Source organism: Lagopus leucura, unplaced genomic scaffold (assembly GCF_019238085.1).
Source record: "Lagopus leucura isolate 7727_CA_CO unplaced genomic scaffold, USGS_WTPT01 Super-Scaffold_100157, whole genome shotgun sequence".
Classification (NCBI taxonomy): domain Eukaryota; kingdom Metazoa; phylum Chordata; class Aves; order Galliformes; family Phasianidae; genus Lagopus; species Lagopus leucura.
The window spans coordinates 43,260,003-43,281,110 of NW_024962334.1; the positions used below are offsets into that span (position 1 = coordinate 43,260,003).

Genomic DNA, 21,108 nt, shown 5'->3' on the forward strand with positions numbered 1-21,108 from the left:
ACGTCATTCTACAGCTTTTGTGAAAATATGATCATAAAGTTTTATGCACAGACCTGGCGTTGTTAAGGCATTAGGCACTGTGCTTGGTGTTTTTAGATCATCGGTGTTCAGATCATTGTGGGCTCTGCAATGTGCAAAAACTCTACCAGTCTATCCACCGGAGTAACTAAGCTCAGGTATCAGTTTGTATTACAGCATTATTGGTCCCTGTGATTGGTTCCCCCACGACATCCTTATAACAAAGCTGAGGAAGTGTGGGATAGATGAGTGGACAGTGAGGTGGGTTGAGAACTGGCTGACTGGCAGAGCACAGAGGGTCGTTGTTGGTGGTGCAGAGTCCGGTTGGAGGCCTGTAACCAGCGGTGTTCCTCAGGGGTCTGTGCTGGGTCCGGTCTTGTTCAACATCTTCATCAATGACCTTCATGAGGGGATAGTGGCCACCCTCAGCAAGTTTGCTGATGATAGGAAGCTGGGAGGATTGGCTGACACGCCTGAAGGCTGTGTTGCCATTCAGCAAGACCTGGATAGGCTGGAGAGGTGGGCAGAAAAAAACCGGATGAGGTTTAACAAAAGCAAGTGTAGAGTCTTGCATCTGGGGAGGAATAATTCCATGCACCAGTACAGGTTGGGGGATGACCTGCTGGAGGGGAGCTCTGCGGAAAGGGACCTGGGTGTCCTGGTGGACGACAGGTTGGCCATGAGCCAGCAGTGTGTCCTTGTGGCCAAAAAGGCCAATGGCTTACTGGGGTGCATTAAAAAGAGCGTGTCCAGCAGGTCAAAGGAGGTGATCCTCCCCCTCTACTCTGCCCTGGTAAGACCTCATCTGGAGTACTGCGTCCAGTTCTGGGCTCCCCAGTACAAAAAAGACAGGGATCTCTTGGAAAGAGTCCAGCGGAGGGCCACGAAGATGGTGAAGGGCCTGGAGCATCTCCCCTATGAGGAAAGGCTGAGTGAACTGGGTCTGTTCAGCCTTGAGAAAAGGAGACTGAGAGGGGACCTGATCCAGGTCTATAAATATCTAAGGTGTGGGGGGCAGAATGGCGAGGCCGGACTCTTTTCAGTGGTCAGTGGAGACAGGACAAGGGGAAACGGCTGGAAACTGCAGCATAGGAAGTTCCACACAAATGTGCGCAAGAACTTCTTTACAGTGAGGGTGACGGAGCACTGGAACAGGCTGCCCAGGGAGGTGGTGGAGTCTCCTTCTCTGGAGATGTTCAAGACCTGCCTGGATGCCTACCTGTGCGACCTATGTTAGGGAACCTGCTTTGGCAGGGGGGTTGGACTCGATGATCTCTGGAGGTCCCTTCCAACCCCTACAATTCTGTGATTCTGTGATTCTGTGATACTCCCATGGAATTACAGTGTTGTGAGGCATCAGAAGTCAATTGTACTTTAACAGAGTCCAATCTTGATGTTTTTTGGGTAGATCAAGGTTTTGCTATGAGCTAAGTGCCTCTGAAAAGGTTAAATTCCCTTGGATTGGTCTTATCCCTCTGTGCTGTGGTCAGACCTATGTTCATTCAACATTCAGCATATTCATTCGGTATTCAACAACAGTTGCTTGGCTTCACACACGAACACACCACCACATGGCTCAGCATCCCATGTTGTGTGATTCACACATGTCCAGCAATGTGACAGGGAGATCCTGCTAACCCTTCTGAATGAGGATGAAATGAATGGGTAGAATGAACACTGTTAGAGAAAAATACATCATTATGGATCCAAGAGAAACGTGAGAGCAGCTGCTGAATGTCCCCAGGTCCAACCAGTAGTGAGACCGAGATTTATTCTCATCAGCTACTTTTATCCCCATGCACCCCTACTCTCCCACTCCTGTTCCTCTCTAAACCTACACCTTGCTACAACTGAGCAGGCTAGCCTGTTGATTTGACTTAACTCTGTGTGCTGTCCAGTAAGCAGAACCTAAAGGTTAATTTTGTTAAATACAGGGGTTGTTTTCCATGTTTAATACCATATGTTGGCTTCTAAACTAGATCACAGATATGATGCAGAAACATGAATTATTCATTTTTGTTAGCAGTCAAATTATTAGAAATTAAATAACTTCTTGACAGACAATTCATTAAATACATAAAGAAGAAAAAGAGTGTTCATTAATTTTATTTTCCATGGACACGTTATAGCCTTCCAGTACATAAAGGGGGCCTGAAAGAAAGCTGGAGAAAGACTCTACCGGGGAATACAGTGATAGGACAAGGGATAATGGCCTTAAGCTAAAAGAGGGGAGATACAGGTTAGATGTTAAGAAGAAATTCTTTACTTCAAGGGCTGGGAGGCTCTGGCACAGGCTGCCCAGAGAAGCTGTGGATATCCCATCCCTGCAGATGCTCAAGGCCAGTTTGGATGGGGCCATGGACAGCCTGATCTGGTTGGAGATGTCCCTGACCATGATGGGGTTGGAACTGGATGATCTTAAGGTCCCTTCCAATCCAAACCATTCTATAATTCTAGAATTTTTAGTTGATAATTAAAGAGAATAATTTGTGCATTTCTACAGTAGTTATTTCTACAGTAGTTTTTTCTCTTGTGTGTGATTGTCTTGAAGCCAGCAAAACTGTGGATAAAAATATATACATACTTATGTAGTATCACTGCTTAGATTATATTACTACTTAGATTCATATCACTGATGATAATACAGCACCTTATATAACCAGAAGTCCAGTACTGAGATTTACCGAACAACTTCTCAGCAGCCCCTAAAACTTTTAGGTATCTAAAATAGAACATACAGAGGATGCAGGCATCCAATGTCCATATCTATCTGTGCTTCAGTGGAAAAGTTCTTTTTAACTCATTTAGGAAGAGAAGGAAAGACTTGAATGTATGTCTCTCACATCCCAGATAAGGGCTTCACCTTTATTTTTGTTTTCTGGGATCAAATTTATAAAGCAGATTTATTTTTTTAAGCTATTTTAATCAATTCTTAATCTCTATTCCTACAGATGGAAATATTTTTGTTGCTGTTATTACAATTAGTCAAAATAACAATTCTGTTTAAGCCTGACGCCATTTAATGGATATCATTTTGCAAAAAAAAACCAACCAACCAAAAAAAAAAAAAAACACCAACAAGATTTTGCAGCGAATTTCAGTGTTCTAACGCCGTAGCATTGCTAGTGTCATAGAATCATACAATATCCCAAATTCAAAGGGTCCCACAAGAATCACCATCTCAAGTCTTGGCTCCACACAGGACAACCCAAAACTCAAACTCTATGACTAAGAGTGTAATCCAAACCCTTCTTGAACTTTGAGAGTTTGGGAACCTGACCACTGTTCCAGGGAGCCTGTTCCACAACCAACAACCTTCTGGTGAGGTCTGATATTTTGTAGAGAATTTTCAAATTAGTAGGATTTTAAATACCATGTTTACCTCATAGTCTTTGCATTTGATCAGTTGAACAAACAGAAGATCTAAAGGGACACAACCTGATGCTGAGATGAAGTTTTAGGAAAGGATTTTATTCTTACAAACCACATTCAAAGCACTGTTTGTTTGCCTTATGCCTCTTTACCAGTATTCAGTGCCTGATTGGAAATGTTTGCAATCTGATTGAAGAATCTGATGAAGAGCTAAAAATAATGTGGATATGGTGAATCCAAAGGATAGGAACACCAGGGGAACTCATTATAGTAACAAAGAAAATAGGCTGCGGAGAGGAATCACTTTGGTTTTCTTTGTGCAGAATGGGTAGATGCAACGGCATATAAAATTAGATATGAAGAAAGTACTCATGTGAAAAGGGGCAATTTAGCAATCACACTGAGAAGAAAATGAAGCCAAGTAATGAATGACATCATGAAGAGAAAATAATTCAGAGAAAAATATGAAACAAAAAACCTAAAACCAGATATATTTAAGCAAGAAAAGAGGTGAGAATTAGATGATTAGGGAGGCACCGAAATCCAAATGGAAAGAAAATTCAATAAGCAATGGTTTTAATGATAGCTGATAGATCAAAAAGAACAAGGAAAAATATTTCTCTCTAAGTGAAAGGATTATTGTGGTCAAAGTGATTCCAATTTAGTGGGAAGAAGAAAATGGATCAAAAATAGAGTTGGAAAGAATGAAAATTACACGACAAAGAAAGTAAGGTCTGGATTTAGGGGTCCTGGATGGCATCTTTATTTAAAAGCAGAAAGTAGGAAGGTGTTCTTGAAAGACAGTCCAGGAAATACTTGGAGCATAAGAATAACAGGAGTCAGTTACTAGGGAAGATAAAAAGTGAGAATATGAATTGTTGTGTGGAGGAGACAGACTGAGACGCAAGACCAGATAGTTATTTCTACATTTTTTCTGTACTACAAAAGAAGTGTATTGTATAGAAGTGTAATGACTTTGCACCTTAGTTTGCACCAAAATATTAAATTGTAGTCAGGGAGCTAATACAATAAAACCTACAAGTAAAGGGTAAGGTCTCCTTCTTGAACAGGAAAAGAACTGGTTAGAGCAGACTTTAATAGGTTGGGTGTTTCTTCCTTGGCTGGAGTAGAAAGGGACAGACATCATGGTGAAGAATCTGGGGCATGAGTTTTATGAGGAGGGGCTGAAGGAACTGGGATTGTTCAGTCTGGAGAAGAGGGAGCAGACAGCAGACCTTATCGCTTTCTACAACTCTGAAAGGAGGTTGCGGCCGGGTGAGGTTGGCCTCATCTCACAGGTAGCAGCAGTAGGATTAGGTGTAATGGCTTTTAAGTTGTGTCAGGGGAGGTTTGGGTTGGATGTCAGGAAGAATTTCTTCTCAGAAAGAGGGGTGATGCAGTGGCACAGGCTGCCCAGGGAGGTGGTGCGGTCACCGTCCCTGGAAGTTCAGAACCATGGAGATGTGGCACTGAGGGACGTGGGCAGTGGGCATGGTGGCATGGGTTGATGGTTGGACGAGATGTTCCTAGAGGTCTTTTCCAACCTTAATGATTCTGTGATTCTACGTGAAGATTCAGGAGACCAGAAGAAAGGCAAATGAAGTATCTTCCTTGAAAAAGGAGAAGTCAGAAACTTGTATACTGTACATTTCACTTCAGCTGCTAGAAAAATAATGGATAAATAATAAATTACTTGTAAACAGATGATTAGTTTCTACTTGGTAAGGATCAATCGGGTTCAACAAATCTAATTTCACCTAAGAAAGGCCTTGTAGTTAGGAGACAGCCAATAGCTGTCCAGTAGCCTTATTTCAGCAAATCTTTTGAGGGAAAAGGACTCATTTCGGTAACATTCAGTACATTCATTAATAAGTTGGATGTTGGGATACATGCTGTGCCTGTCGGATTTGCACAGACTCCCACCTGGAAGGGCTGACAGGTAAATTCAGGAAAGGACTTGACTATGGAATGGATTTGACAAGTTGAAACAACGGCTTGGAGCTGGAAAGTGTTGTTATGCGGTGCATGCAGCATGGCTGCAGCCAGGACTGCTCCGCCAAGGGGCCCCCGAATCCTGCCATCCTGCCCCTGGCAAAGCCAGCAGCGGGGAACGGCGGAACGCGTCAGAGTCTGAGCAGCCGCGGAGGTGAGCGGGAAGTGCCGGGCGGGGCCGAGGCGGTGGGGCGGGGTCCGGGCGGCAGAGGGGCGGGGCCGGAGGGCGCCGCTCTCCCCTCCCCTCTCGCCGCGCCTGCTCGCTAATGGGCGGGTCCGGGTATCCCCGCTGCCCGCCTCTGTCGTTTCGGGAGGAACCATTGCTTTCCGCGCGTGGGGGGGGAGCCGGGCCCGGCTGCCGGCCCTTACTTCTGTTCGGAGACGGAGTGATGAGCGGAGATCGCAGCCGCTGAGCGGGAGCAGGGGTTGTTCCGCGGCAGCGGAGGTGGCAGTTCGGAGGGGGGAGCCGCTCGGGGCCGGCGGCTCTGCCCACCTCTCTTGTGCCACCCCCGCGTCCCGGAGCGGGATGGTGCGTCCCGCAGCGCGCGCCTTGCTCGCGCGGTTCGGCGGCACGGCGGGGGAGGGGACGGGGGGATCCGGGCCCCGCGGTTCTGCTCGGCGGGCAGCGGGAGGAGCGAGGCGGCGGAGAGACGCGCCGTGCGGGCGGCCGGCACCATGTCGGCGGACGAGGAAGAGCTGAAAGTCCCGGAGGAGATGTTCAAAGACGTCAAGTTCTTCACGGTGGGAGACATCGACCCGAAGGTACCGCCTCGGCCGCCCCTCGGGCTCCTTCCCGCCGTGCGCGTCCCCACACCCCCCGCTGGGGTGGGGGGGGGGGGCAGGGCGGGATCGTCCGCCTCCGCGCAAACGCTGCCCCGCGAGCCTCAGAGCGCGCAGAGCTGGAGGGGGATCGCGGCCGCGTCCTCTCAGGGGCCGCGCGGGGAGCGCCGCGGTAACCGCCGCTCCTTCGCCGTCCGCCCGCCATGGGAGCCGGGCGGCCGCGGCGCGCAGGCCCCGTGCAGCCTTGCGAGCGGAGGAAGGGCGGGAGAAGGGACTTCCTGTGAGAGACGGGGCCGGAGGCTGACCCCGGCTGCGGGGAGCGGGGCTGCTGCTCGTTGAGGCGCTGAGGAGAGGCTGAGGGCCTCGGGGCCTAGCCCCGCACCGCGTCTGTCTGTCTGTCTATGTGTCTGTCTTGGTTCCTTTGCCAGGTGCGAGAGTTGGGTCTTTGTTCCGTGTAGGTCGGTGTCCTGGTGTGCACTGAGCCTGAGGGGCAGTTCCAGGAGCACAGCTGACCTGTGAGATGGGTTCTGTAGGTTATGTGTGAACCGCAGCCTTGATGTGCAGTAGGACCTTAACCTTAAACTATTTGGAAATGGTGTGGGGATAACAACTCAAATCCTGTGGCTGCAACGGCACTGTATGAAGAGGAGTGCAAAACGCAGCAAGATGCCTGTTACTGTAAAAATAACGGCCCCAAAGGCACGCTGCTAGGTTTGTGTTGACATAGCAGTATTGCCAGACAGGGAGTAAACAAGCAACCACTTGGGCAAGTTTTATTTTCACATAAAGTTTTATCCTTCGTAGCAATGTCATTGTTACAAGGCTTGATTTGCTCTGGATCAAGTATACAAAATGCTCGTCTACCTGTGGTTGAGCTTCAGATAGACTCCAAAGCTTAAAAAAGCTTGACATAGATTTATACTATACCATAGTACCATAATACTAGGTTGAATTTGAGAAGCAGTTCATTTCTTCATCCTTTGGGCACGAGCACACTTAGATCAGCTTGTTTCCAAATGTTTTCACTGGAGACCAGTTACCTTAATAAATATTGAAACAGGCCTAGCACAAGTGAGCAACCTAATCAAAACAAATCCAAGAGTTAGAAAGGAAACATCATACAGTCATGTGAAAGCTGCATATCCACTACCTGTTAAAGCATATGCGACATAAACTAGAATGGAAACAAAAGTCTGGAATCGTGCCTGACTGTTCTTTGGCAAATGAGGGAGAATTAGGCTGCTGGCACTCGAATTTGAATCCATTCCATTGGGATGTGCGCTTGGCTGTTCTCACCTTACAGGAGGTGATGACTAGATGTCAGCTATTATTGTTTTTTTAGGTGCTTTTATTGCTTTCCTAAATGTGTAAACCCAAACTGTCAAGCTTTGGTAACTTTGGTTAAAATCAGTATTTCATGCAGAAAGAAGGTGATGCAACGTAGCATGATGACTTTAAGCAGGGTATTTGGTTTCTGGTTATCTCTTATTTTAATAGTATTTTTTTAGTATCCATTGCCTTATTTCAGAGATCTAAACTCTCCTTTTGTTTCTTCTAACACAGCTTTTAGTGGGAATGATTTAAATTTTTCATGCCTGCAAAATTAAATTTCATTTAGTGGATTTAAGCTTGCACCTGAAGCACAGGATTTTTATAGTAACCGTTTTAGGGCTTTTCAGGATTTTGTTTGCTAGTTAAATGGGGATTTGTGTGTCCATCCGTCTGTCCCGCTGTACAGGGAAAAATGTCTGGGTCTCTGCTTCTCTGTCACTGCTTCAGCTGAAGAAGTCACATGCTCTAGGAGGAGTTTTGAAGCTGACATAGGCTACTTTTCTTCATACTGCTTTAATGCTGTGAAATCATCATCCATCTCTTCACCACGTTAGACTTACAGCCTGGTACTGGCGTAACTTCCTGCACCAGCAAACTCTTTGCATTGACTCTTTGTTACAAAACTAAAAGAAACAAAAGTCTTCTTACTTTATTAGCTGTAACTTTTTCCTCATGCTGTCAGATTTGGATGCTTGGCTTTGATTACAGTTTCTCCTCTCTTTAGCCTTCCCATAAATAGACAGTTGAAGGGAACATGTAACTTGCAGAGCTGTGCGATGGGCTGATCTGTGTCTACTGTGGTGCTCATGCCAGTTTGGTTCTGAAAAACCGTTACAAAGTCCAACTATTCATTTCCAAATAATATGAGGAAAAAGGAGGAGTGATCTTCATTGGCGTTTTAAGCATTTAAATTTTAGAACTCAGTTTTTTTGAATGCTTTTCTCTTATTCCCCTCCACACCCTCTGCCTTCTGCGTTACCTTTATGTTGAAGTGAGTTTTATTTCTTGACTCCCATTTTTTTATGAGGAGGGCTAGAGAGAATGGTGAAGTCTTAAACAGACACTTTCCATATTGGCCTTGCAAAAAAGGAGTAAGATACACTTTGAGTTGTGAGGGCTTTTAGTGATCACTGAAGGCAGAGTAATGGAATTAAAAATTTCTGCTTTAGTTCTTTAAAGGAGTAACTTAGAGGGCATATGTCCTTCTGCTTTTTATTTTCTTTTATGTTTTTTCTTTGTTTTATCAAAATCATCTTTAGTCCTCCATCAATTCAATTCTCAATACAGCTCTTTGTTAGAACCTCCACTTCTCAGGACAGTGGTTATGACTTATTTTGCTTTTAGGGCCTTCTCATATCCAAATGGTGTTGGGTTTTTTTCTTCTTTTTTTTTTCTTTTTCCACCTGCTTTTCTGTAGCTTTCATAGCTACACACTGAGTTAGGTTGCTTTTCTTTTCTTTTCTTTGTGCCAAGTGTATTCAGAGGCTTCTGAAGCTAACATATGGAAAATCAAATGCTGAGGAGAGAGAGTTCCTTAGTCTGCCTAAGAAAAAAACAGTTTTTGAGGACTGTATGTTTTGGAAAAATGTTGAAACATTCCAGATTTCTGCCCCAGTCTGAAGTATTTTGGAAGTAAAACTTCAACTTGAATCATCAAAACGCAGCAGAGTCGCAAGCCTTAGGAAATCAGGACTTAAATGGGTTGCGTTTGCCAAAAAAAGAGTGCTATCTATTTCTACAGGGCAACCAAGAGAGAAAGTTGAACTCGTTCCCTTGCTGTGCTGCATTTCTTTGATTACTGTTTTTCTCAAATGAAAGGTAATAATTTTTCACTTCTTTCCCTTCTCTTTTGGGTTTAGGTTATTCAACTTCTGAAAGCTGGGAAAGCAAAGGAAGTCTCTTACAATGCGCTGGCCTCGCATATTATTTCAGAAGATGGAGACCATCCGGAGGTTGGAGAATCTCGTGAAGTTTTTGATCTCCCTGTGGTAAAGGTGGGTGACTCCTCCACTATATTGTCTGAAATAGCTATTGGGTTATGGTAACAGAAAATACCAGTGTTTAGATGATGTCTGAATGAAACTTACCTTTGTCTTACCTTACCTTTTAGTCTCGTTTCAGGTTTTTTTTCCTGAATTGTGAACTTTTACAATTCTGTTCCCTCCTTTTCTTTTGTGGTTGTTCTGTATCTGGTGATCTGTTGATGGGTTTTCTTTTGTTTGTGTTCTCTTTCTGAAATTCTTCCTTCATTCATCTATCTGTGGGACGTTGCACTGTTCAATTTTACTTAGGAACTTTCCCGTCAGGAACATTTCTAATAAGTTTCTGGCAATGGAAAACCTCAGCATAAAGCTGTAGAGATTGAGATTGGTTTTTTTCCTTGTTTGTTTTCAAACATGTACTTGGCAAGGTGCAGAATCACAGGATCGTTAAGGTTGGAAAAGAGCACTAAGATGATTTAGTGCAACCATCAACCTATCCCCCCCATACCACCAAACCACGTCCCTCATTGCCACATCTGTCCTTTCCTTGGACACCTCCAGGGATTGTAACTCCACCACATCCCTGGGCAGCCTGTTCCAATGCATTATCCTTCTTTCAGAGAAGCAATTTTTTCTAATATCCAACCTGAATTTCTCTTGACAATGATTTTGTGGATTCTACATACGTGTATGGTGCTAATTTTCAACAAAATAAACTTTAGAAAATTAGACTTCTTTCCCATATTAATTTTTTGAAGTCTTTGACTTTTTTCTTTCTTACAATGCAATTGTCAGTATTTTGTTACCCTCTTGTGATATTGATTTCTTTTTCCAGTGAAAGTTTCCAGGCTTCATGTTTGAAAATGTGAGCTTGTTGTTCTGCAGTTCATGAGCAATGAGAAAAAATAATTATTATTTCTCTGCCAGTGATTTTGGATTATTCTTTTCATAAGGTTGCAGGCGGCTGTACTGAATTCTGATGGCTTATAGCGTGAGAGTTCATCTGGCAGTGGAGAAGTACGAGTTGGCAAATTCCAAAAAATAAAGGGTGCTTAGCACAAGGCCTTATGGTTTTAGATGGGAGTAATAATTAATTTTAAGCTTAGTTCTTGTTTTTAGTTTCTCCGTTTCATGAAGAGTTTAGTGACATTGTTTCAGTCTTGAAAAACAAGAAGACTGCATCCATTTTCATGGGATGGAAAGGCATCATTGTCCTAGCAGTACTTTCTGCTATTGGCTGCCTTTCAGTTAAATAATTTAATTTTCTTTTTAAGTACTACTGACTAAACTTTCTGTCATTTGCCAAACAGCAGGCCTCTCAGTGATGTTGCTTAGTTGGACCTGAAAACATTGCAGCATGTTCTGTAATCAAGAAGATTAGACTTCGTGTTAAGGGAATGAAACTTGGAGGCAAAGGTAGCTTGCTGCAGAAAGAAAAGGAATGGAGAGTAAGGAAGAGAAAAATTGGAGGGAGAGAAATCTCCCAATTTTTATTTATTTATTTATTTATTTTGCAAACAGTAGAACTGGAAAAAACCAACAACCAACTTCTCTGTCTTTTTCTAAATGAGAGAGAATAGTACGAATAGGGACACCACAAACAGTTACAGTATGTTGTGAGTAGATGTATACTGGGGGAGAGGAGAGCGTGGGGAGGAAAAAAGTCATATAAATGGGATGGTACTCCTTCCTTCTTCCTTACACGTTGTGTCAGGGCCACTGTCCTACATGGCCTCTATTTGCCGTTTCCTTCTCTCTCTTTGAGCCATTCTGTTGCTGTGTGCCATTGGTTAGGGTCTATCACCTGTGTGCTTAGCATCCAGCATTATGATGTGTGTATAAACCCCTTTTTGTGTAAGGTTATGCTTCCCAACTCCTTGGTTAAAATGTAAGGTAGGGAATTGAGATTTTAGAACTGCGTGCATGAGTAAATACTGTAAATAGCATTCAAAGAATAATGGAATTAAAACACAAAGGAGTCTTATTCCCATATTGCTGTATGATCTTTGAGAACTTTATCTATTAACTTACAAATCAGTCAGAACATTTTTTGGGTAAAGCCCTAAGTAAATGTCTGTGAAACACTTAAGCTTTAAAGCTGGGAGTTGGCTATTGAAACTAGATACACTACAGAGTTGGTCACTAACTTGCACTTCACTCATGCAGTATGAGTTTGGTTTTTCCACCTCACAATTTTTGTTTTTCAGCCTTCCTGGGTGATCCTGTCTGTTCGCTGTGGAGCTCTCCTTCCGTATCCTTTAAGTTAAAATGTGATGAAATGCTGTAGGAAACATCTTAAATGCATTTCACATGCGTTGAGTGAATGAAGATTGTTACATGTATGTACATCTTACACTTTTGAAATAACAGTATATATTTTGCTTGTTAAGCAAAGTGTGCTTAAAGCTTCTTTGTCTTGCTTTACTTTTCCTCTCCCTTTGGCTATTTTGGATAAGTACTTAATAAGTACTTGCAGGAAATTTGTTATCAAATAGACCAAACATTTTAGCTTGATGTTGATCATTAACTGAGGATCTGGGAGAAATGCTGGAATGTCATAAGGGGACAATTGTTGGGTCAGTGGAATAGCCTATTTTTATGGCTTTTTCAAGAGCCAAAGTTAAGGAAGAAATAAACACACAATACTTCATGTCCATAGTCTTAGTAATAGTGCTTTGTTAACTTGTCATGATAACACTCCTATTATTGCTTAGCTTGACTCTGTCTTTTTTTGACTTTGTCTTTTGTTGTGGTTTATGTTGGCTAGATTTATGTTTCTAAACTTATTTGGAGCATGTATTCTTGCATGTGGACAGTGCATTCTGTTTTATTATTTATTACTGTTTTATCTCTATTTATTTTCCTCTGTTTTTCTTTGGATCCTAGGAATGATGAGAATGACTGTTATTATGGGCTGAAATTCATGCTTTTTTTTTTTTTCTCAGCCCATTCATAATAGGGATTATGTTTATGCAAAGACTGAAGCAGAGCAGTACATTTCAGTACAGATACCAGCAGATGATTGCAATGAACAGCAGGACTAAGGAGGAAGGCTGTCAGGCATGAGATCTCATTTTGGAAGGATAGCAGGTGGTAGTGTTTATAATGGAGAACAAGAGGTGGTAGAAGCCAGAGTCCAGGTGTTCATATTAGAAATTTCAGGTCTTAATGTGCTTCAGCGATACAGAATTCCAATTTTATATCTCATATTTCAAAATAGGTGCCCTTGCATCTATTTGTGTGTCTGGGCTGTTTTGAAGATGCCTTGTGTATCTTCTACCAGGAGAATTCAGTTCGGGGAGTGAGCTGTGGAAGGAAAAGAGAATAAAAAAACATGATATATTGAGGTACTTAAAGCTGTTTTGATTGTAATAATGAGCATGTCAAATAGAATTCTTGAGTTAGTATGAAACGTTTGCTGTAGTCCTGGACTATCTTCTGATCTAAGGAGAATTTTTCTTTAGTGATTTCACTTCCAAAGGTAAATGATGCACCAAACGTGACATGGCAAAACCCAAAATACTTCTATACTCAAATCAGCTGCTGTTGTGGCATCTAGGTTGGTGATTTTTTTTTTTGTATTTTGTACTGGAAATAACGTGTTTATCAGCTTATCGTTATCAGGAAGGGAGTTTAGATCACACTGATGTAATGTGTAGGGCTGGTTGGAAAAAAGAAAGTGTAAAATAACTTGGAGTTAGTTATATTTTCAAGGTTGTGTAATAGAGCATTATATTGCTGGTGTTTTTCTCTCCCATAGAGAAGTTGACTGTTAGGCAATAGGTTTTCTGTCTGAAACCGTATGTTTTCAAAAGGATGCTTTAAGTTCTGATTTTATTACAAACCCAAAAGAGAAATCAACAGATAAAATGGACTGGTGCAGTCTATAACTAAATTGTAGCAAAAAGTGTGGGAATGTAGGCCTGAATGGCAATTGCTTAGGAAGTCTTTATTGTGGTTATATAAGAGCAGCCAAATGAAACGGCAGGTCTCAGGAGGATCGTATTCTTGAGTTGCATGGAAGAAAGCTTTGTACACCTGTCAGCAATAAATGTGTACTTGGACATTTACTTTTATTCCTTCTAGCCCTTAGAACCTGGTGTTTTTGGATTTTATTCAGAGCTCACTAAAATGGGTTGTTAAGTCTTAACATTGTTCTGTTTCAGTCTCTTTATGACTTCTACTGCTGTGGCATCCGGCCTTTCATCAGGGTTTTAGGTACTACAATAAGGAAAAAATGTTGTAGTTAATAGTAAACTTAACTTTTTTTTCCCAGTTGATTGGTTTGGATTTCTTTTTAGTTAAGGCTTTGAGATTCAACTTTTTTTGCCTTTATTTATATTTGTGTTGAAATACTCAATATACTGTATTTACTGAAGCAAGTCCTAGGAATACCTTTTGACAGTTAAATAAATGGATCTAGGAAGAGTCTTAAATATTTTGTTTACAGTCCAATTTTGGTGCTTGATAGGCGTTTGACTATATAAAAAATTTTAATGCAGAATAAACACAGTAATTTTTCTTTTTCCTTATGAATACATGTTAACATTCTGCTGTGGAAGTTGTTTCCACCAGAGGGGACTTCAGAAGGCAAGGTGTTGTGAGCACTACCAACTGATGTCAACAAAATCTGACTATCCTGCAGTCAGAAGGAAGGAACAAAAAAAAGGCATGTGGAAGCAGCCTTCCTGAAGGAGAAGATGAGAGTTCTGTGTGTGAAAAGCTACAGTTACGATACCAGAAAGGGGGTGGTGATTTCTTTCTGACTTCTCTCGATAGCAGCAAATGCAGTAGTGATGAAGAAGGTTGTTTTTGGTTGCTTTTTTTTTTTTTTGTGGTCTTGTGTATGTGTGATGAAAGGGAGTCAGAGCATTTCTGAATGTTTGTTGCTGAAGAAAAGAGATGTGAGCTTTGTCGCATCACTCTCGTTCTTTCAGAATGTTGTTCTACTGCTGCTAACTTACAAGACAGTGTATTTCACTCCTGTTCTTTAGAGAGTGCAAGCTGGGGTCAAACTGATGGACATCTTGGAAGTGATGTATTGAGCTGTTGCTGCTCTGTGTGCTAGGAGCAGCTGCCAAAGCAAAGAGTGGACAACTGCACTGTTAAAAGATGCAGTACTGAATCTCTGCATTAGATGAAATACTGAGCAACAGTGTGAAATTTAGGATGCTCCTTGGACTTGTATTTCTTGGAGTACTTTGGATAATGGCAGTAAATCTGCTCTTAAGTTTTAATGTACCCTAGGCTTTGTTGTCAGTTTTCTATGTGTTGTCTCTTCTGTCTCAGAATTTTAACTATTGCTGTGCTTCAGCAGCAGGAGGAAAATAATTTTGTTTGATGACAAAAGTCTAGTTATTTACTTGCTCTGTGACACACTGCACGTTTGTTTTTGTAATCTGTTTTTCCAAAGAATTATGTATGTACTTTAAAACCATATAAAAGTGTGGAAAAGACAGGGAGGCCATAAAATCAGCCCATCATTTCTCCACATCGCTTCTGTCAAACCATTATCTCTCCTATTTCATGAGTCCTGACCCTCCCTTCCCCCCCCTCCAAATGGAGACTTAATTCATAGTCTTCCCAGTCACCTTACAGCAGTGATGCAATGTATTGCTGAAGTTTAACTTCATTACCTGCCGCTTTATAGCCCCATGTTGATTTATTTGAGCCACTCTGACCAGGGAGAACAAACGACTTTTCATTTGGCAGCCTTTTATGGACTTGAAGATGTCTTCTTAACTTCTTAAGCCTATCATTTCTGGTTCTTTCAGTTTCCTCTCATAAGTCTTATTTACTTGCTCTGTAAGAAGTTCTTGTTGCTGTTCTTGCTTGCTGTTCCATTTATCCATCTCTTTGATGCCTCTGAAAACAAATATACATTGCTGTCAGAGATCTTGTTGAGTGTTGAAAGTATGGTGGAAAACTTTACATTAATTTCAGGCTGTGTTTCTGTTTTTACATCCTAATGTGATGTTTTCTCTGTTTGACAGTCACAGTGATGCCTGGATATTTTTTTCCTTCAGAATCTGTTGCCTGGCTAACTTTCTGTCCTATTTTGTACCTTGGTATGAAAAAAATAGCTGTAGAAAAATCTGATACTTGCTTATACTGATCTGTCTGCTTCTGTTTTCAGATCATCTCTGTAGTACTTAGTTTGATTTGTTATTTTTCTTGATAGGAGTTTATATGCTTGTTGCTCAGCACCTTTTGTGGACTTGATAACCACGTTGTGTATTAGGAGAACATGTTTCTACTTTTCCAGTCTTTGAGAATTTGAAATGGCAGGATAGGTTCCAAAAGATGCCTTCAACCCCCCAAAAAACTGTTATTTTATGGAATTTATTGCACACTGTATTCATCCTGTTTTGTCTTTTGCTGACTGTAACAAAACTTTCTTTGGATTCTCACTTCTAAGTATGGAAGATAAGCATTCAATGATAATGGAAGAAAGCTCTGATAAACACTCAACTCCTGTGTGCTTTATTTCCTGAGCTGAGCATCCTAGGATAGAATTGAGGGGGCTGTTCTTGGGAATGTTTGTGATACTACCATAATTGGTCATAATGTTAAAGATGTCTTTATCCATTTTATGCCTTTCTTTCCTTTTTTTTCTTCTTTCTGCTATATGCAACTTGAATTGTAAACAAATCACATGCTTTTAAAAGTAAAGCTGGAGAGTACTATGCACATTGCTTTATTTCCTTCTAATATCCCTCAGGAAACTCATTTATTTACATCCTTGACAACTGCTATCCAGTGTTAATGGCTTCTCTCCAGAATCGTGTCAGACCTTTTTTGGAGTTACTGCCTGTCTCTCTCAGGTAAGAGGTGAACCATGTTTCAGTGTACAGAGTATGTGTGATGCTTCAATTTTCAATGGAGATATCAGTATTTCTGTTGTAATGTGACTTCTTGTGTGCATGTGTGAATTAGCACCTTAAAAAGGTTTTTCACCTGGAAATAGTTTTCCACTGAAAATGAAGTAATGGGCATTTGAAACTGAACATTCAGTCAGTAATTGATCCTGTATTCAGTACTGTGATGATTCTAAAATGAGGAGTACAGTATAAAATCCTTGTTCCTATTTTTCTGTTCAGGCATTAGCACAAAATATTCAGACAGCCTGATACACGAGCTTTGCACTGGAAGCTTAATAAGGATGCCAGTGAGTAAATTAAGTGGAAGTGGCTTCAGTAGCCTGTGTTCATACCCAGCTCTGTAGCTTAAACACACATGGCTTGTCAGAGCTGAACATCAGCATTAGAAATAAACCTTTGTTTATGTAGGCTGTTAATTTGGGGTCTACTTGTTAGTAAGATTAAAAAATTCACCTAAGATAATGAATAAATCCTGTTTGCTTGATCACTAATGTTTACTTACTGTGAAAGGCGATATGCTAGCGCTCTGTGTTAAAGAACTTCCTCCCCTGTACAGGCTAAAATGTTTGTTTAATGTCTTTTTCTATCAGTTCTTTTCCTCTGTGATTTTCATGATACTTTGGTATTTAATAGAGACAGGTGGGTATACTAGCCAGATTTGTAAATGGGGATGGCAAGAATTGTACTGAAGTTCCTGAAGAAGAGGGCATCTGGTTACGCAGAGCTAAAAGGCTTCTTTACCTTCTTAGGTTTCATCTGAAGACCGAAATACGCTGTGGGCTTTGATTACTTTTTATGGTGGGAATTGCCAGCTGAACCTGAATAAGAAGTGTACTCACTTGATTGTGCCTGAGCCAAAAGGGGTAAGAGTTTATTACATGTACAGTTCTTCCTCTTGTTGCTCTCGTTCGCTTTTGAATAATGACAAATTTTACTTCACCCTGAAGTTAAGATCCTTCAGCTTGTTTGTCACACTTAAGCGGCTAAATTCAACGGTTATGCACTGCTGTTAATCACTTGGTCTTTATTTTCTGCATGGTTTTAAGCCTCATTAATCTGAAATATGTCCAATTTCATACTGTCATTGCTATCTCTGGTTGAATAAATCGTATTATTCTTTATTTTGTTTGTCCTAATCTAATTTGACATATAATCATTAGTGATGATGACTTGTATATCTGTAGCTAAAATCAGTGGACAAAAAAAAAGATACAAGTTGGAAAATTGAGTAAAATACCCTTAGATGTTATGCCCTGAAAGGAATACAGTGTGGAAGGACGAAGAGATTTCCCACTTTTTTGAAATACAACTCTCAAAGGCCCACAGCACTTTCCTCTTAAAAAGGACTAAGCAGTATGCAGCATTCCTGCACAAGTTCTGATCAACAAAGTAGTTATGCTTCCAGTCACTCCCTCATAGGAAATGAAATGTTTTTATGCAGCTGGAGAAGCTGAATCAGAAAGATTAGGTAACTGGCTAAAGGCAGTGCTGAGCCCATCAGAATAGCATTCTGTACTGTGATGGCTTTGGTTAGAATAGTTCTGCTGAAACTTTCTGAAGTGTTCAGATAATCGTCTTCCTGAAAAAGAAAGAACACTTGTAATTGATTTAGTGCATTTGTTCAGAGCCTAAAAATACTGAGAAGAAATTGAGGCTCACTTAACAAAAATGTGTTTGTAGATTTTTCTGGTTAATGTAGTGGATGAAGGGAGATTTTACTGTAATTTTCTGCATTATATTTTTTATCCTTTAGTAACATGAGAACGTTTTCTTCATCACTTTCAAAATTCTATTCTGATCAGTGAGAGAGGCTACGTGGGTTAGTTATTTGTGAGCAACTCTAAGATCTATATAATATCTCCTTACGTTAATATGTAATGCTTTGTCAAGTTAAATTTTATATAAATTTAATATATTATTGTTCCACCAAGAATTTTTTAGTATTTCAAAGTTAATATAAACTATCTGAAGAGGAAAAACATATAGCTTTAGATGTATAGAGATGGCTTTTAACCTCTACATGCAACATGTAGGAAAGTGCTTTAGAAAAATCATGGGGTGACAGTGGGAGAAGGGAAAATAGCTTACACAGTATGGGTAATGCTTGCTTTTTTTCCCCCCTGTTTCATTAAAACTCTTAAAAGAGCTTTTAGGGTTTATTTTCATAGAATCATAGAATGGCCTGGGTTGAAAAGGACAACAGTGCTCATCCAGTTCCAACCCCCTGCTGTGTGCAGGTCACCAACCAGCAGACCAGGCTGCCCAGAGCCACATTCAGCCTGGCCTTGAATGCCTGCAGGGATGGGGCATCCACAGCCTCCTTGGGCAACCAGTTCCAATGTGTCACCACCCTGTGTGAAAAACTTCCTCTTAATATCTAACCTAAACCTCCCATGTCTCAGTTTAAAACCATTCCCCCTTGTTCTATCACTGTTCCTCCCCCCTTCCCCCCCATGTAAACGGTTTTTTACATTATTTTGGTCAAGTCAGAGATTTTTTTTCTTCTGTGAATGCTAAAAGGATATATTGAACACCATCTTAGTTGTCTTTTCCATTGCAGTAATATGGAATACTTGATTAAAGAGCATTAGTAACTAAAATTCAATGGCAATGGTATGCCCTTAAGTGTTACCTTAAATCATAAGCCTTTTAGAATAAGGGCACTGTCTTAAATTTACCACTTGAACAGAAGAAAACACGCTAACATTTCATATCTTTAGGACAACATAATTACCTTGCTTTGCTTCTGCAATGAATGAATAGAGGCAAACATATGGGATGATTATTTAAAACACATCTAGGCCTGCTGCTCTGACATGCACTACAAGGGAAACTGCAGTAGCTGGTAATGAATAGTTTTGATGCCAGTGAAAGCTTGAATGATTGCTTTGTCTAGACATGAGATGATAAAACAAGGTTCTTAATAATTCTCACCACAAAAAAAAAAATAGAACAAAAACTTCTATCTGCAAATAAACTGTTTCATCTGTAATCTCTTTATTGGGTATGAATGACAGTTTCATTGTAGGAAATAACTCTAGAGAATCATTAGATGAAATTAATTTCCTCTGTACGCCCTGATTGTTAATTTATGTTGTCTGACATATGAAGAAAATCTCAGTTTAATCATTTTTAAATATTAGATTCTGAAATCAGTTTCAAGTCTCATACTAAACATTTTTTTTCCACTATTTTGATATTTGTGAGAAGCTCCTATCAGAGAGAACTTTTGAACGCAGAGAAAATTCATTCCGTGTGTACATCGGGTTAGTTAAGAACATAATGGTGAAATCATAGGGAGGAATAAAACGTTCTACTTTGCCAAGTTCATCAACTTCCATTGAAATTTATTTAGCTAATACATGGACAGAAAAATAGCTTTCAAGATGAGGACCACATTACAGTTTGCAACTTCTGAGAAGGTGTATGAAAAGTAGCCTTCCTTTACTGACCTGTATTCGTGTTAAAATTCATCCTTTCAAAGATTTGTGTCTACTTTATTGTGCCTTATCTCTTGTTCTGAGAAGAAATTTTTCCTAATATCTAACCTAAACCTCCTCTGGTGCAACTTAAGGCAGTTACCTCTTCTACTTAATGATGTTCTGCAGGTGAAGACTTGATCATCTGCATATTTGCATTCCTAGTCAACTATATTTTTTTGAGTAGGAAGCTGTGGTTAAGCTCAGTGTTCTATTTTGTTCTGTTGGTTCTGGCAGAGAGCAATTTCTGTGATTGCTGTCTCTTGCAATCTGCCTTTCCATACTCTATCCCAGCCTCACCAAAAGTAACTTGTTTTTTTTTGGTTGTGTTTTTTTTTTTTCTTTTTGTCTTTCAGTGAAATGTTCTCATCCTTTTATTTTTTCCTTTTTTTTCTTCCTAGGAGAAATATGAATGTGCTTGTAAGCATGACAGCATTAAAATTGTGACACCAGAGTGGGTATTGGATTCTATAGCTGATAAAGCTAAAAAAGAAGAGACTCCGTATCATCCTCGTTTAATTATATATGAGGAAGAAGAGGAGGAGGAGGAGGAAGAGGAGGAAGAAGCAGAAAATGAAGAGCAGGATTCTCAAAATGAAGCTAGTACTGATGAAAAGTTATCAAGTCCAGCATCTTCGCGAGAAGGATCACCTTTGGGTGATCAAGGCTTTTCACCAAAATCTACTACTGCTGATAAGGCAAAAGGGGAACTGATGTTTGATGATTCTTCAGATTCTTCTCCAGAAAAGCAGGAGAGGAATTTGAATTGGACACCAGCTGAAGTTCCGCAGGCATCCACAGCAAAGCGTAGGTTGCCTCAAGGGAAAGACTCTGGGTTAATTAATTTGTGTGCCAATGTCCCACCGGTGCCAGGTAATATCTTGCCTCCAGACATGAGAGGCAACTTAATGGCTTCGGTACAAGGTGCCCAAAGTTCTGACCGACAGGAAATGATGGCTGCGTGGAGTCCAGCAGTGCGGACATTGAGGAATATTACTAATAGTGCTGATATTCAGCAGATTAATAGACCATCAAATGTAGCACATGTAAGTGTTGGATTTCTTGTTTATAAGATACATGACTTCTTATTAAGAACTAACATTTCCAAGAACTTTCCTTTTATTGTTCTCTAATAGTATGAAGAATTAAATTTGTTACTTAGAAGTTGTTGCCAAATCAGTAACCTCCCCATAATAATTATCTTCATTCCTAGCAGGTTCACAGAAGTAAGAATGTGTGTGGAAAAAGAGTTGAGAGTAAAGCTATGTTTAA

General features: G+C 40.7%; 1 protein-coding gene across 1 annotated transcript in view; it reads left to right on the plus strand.

The window, feature by feature from the left end:
* The first annotated feature begins 6,005 nt into the window (after positions 1-6,005).
* PAXIP1 (PAX interacting protein 1) overlaps positions 6,006-21,108 on the plus strand; it is a 32,066-nt gene continuing 16,963 nt past the window's right edge. Inside the window, exons 1-6 of the mRNA XM_042889077.1 lie at positions 6,006-6,144; positions 9,354-9,488; positions 11,684-11,727; positions 16,237-16,300; positions 17,107-17,220; positions 20,238-20,882. Coding sequence (XP_042745011.1) covers positions 6,058-6,144; positions 9,354-9,488; positions 11,684-11,727; positions 16,237-16,300; positions 17,107-17,220; positions 20,238-20,882 — 1,089 coding nt within the window. The 5' untranslated portion in view covers positions 6,006-6,057. The remainder of the gene's footprint in view (positions 6,145-9,353; positions 9,489-11,683; positions 11,728-16,236; positions 16,301-17,106; positions 17,221-20,237; positions 20,883-21,108) is intronic.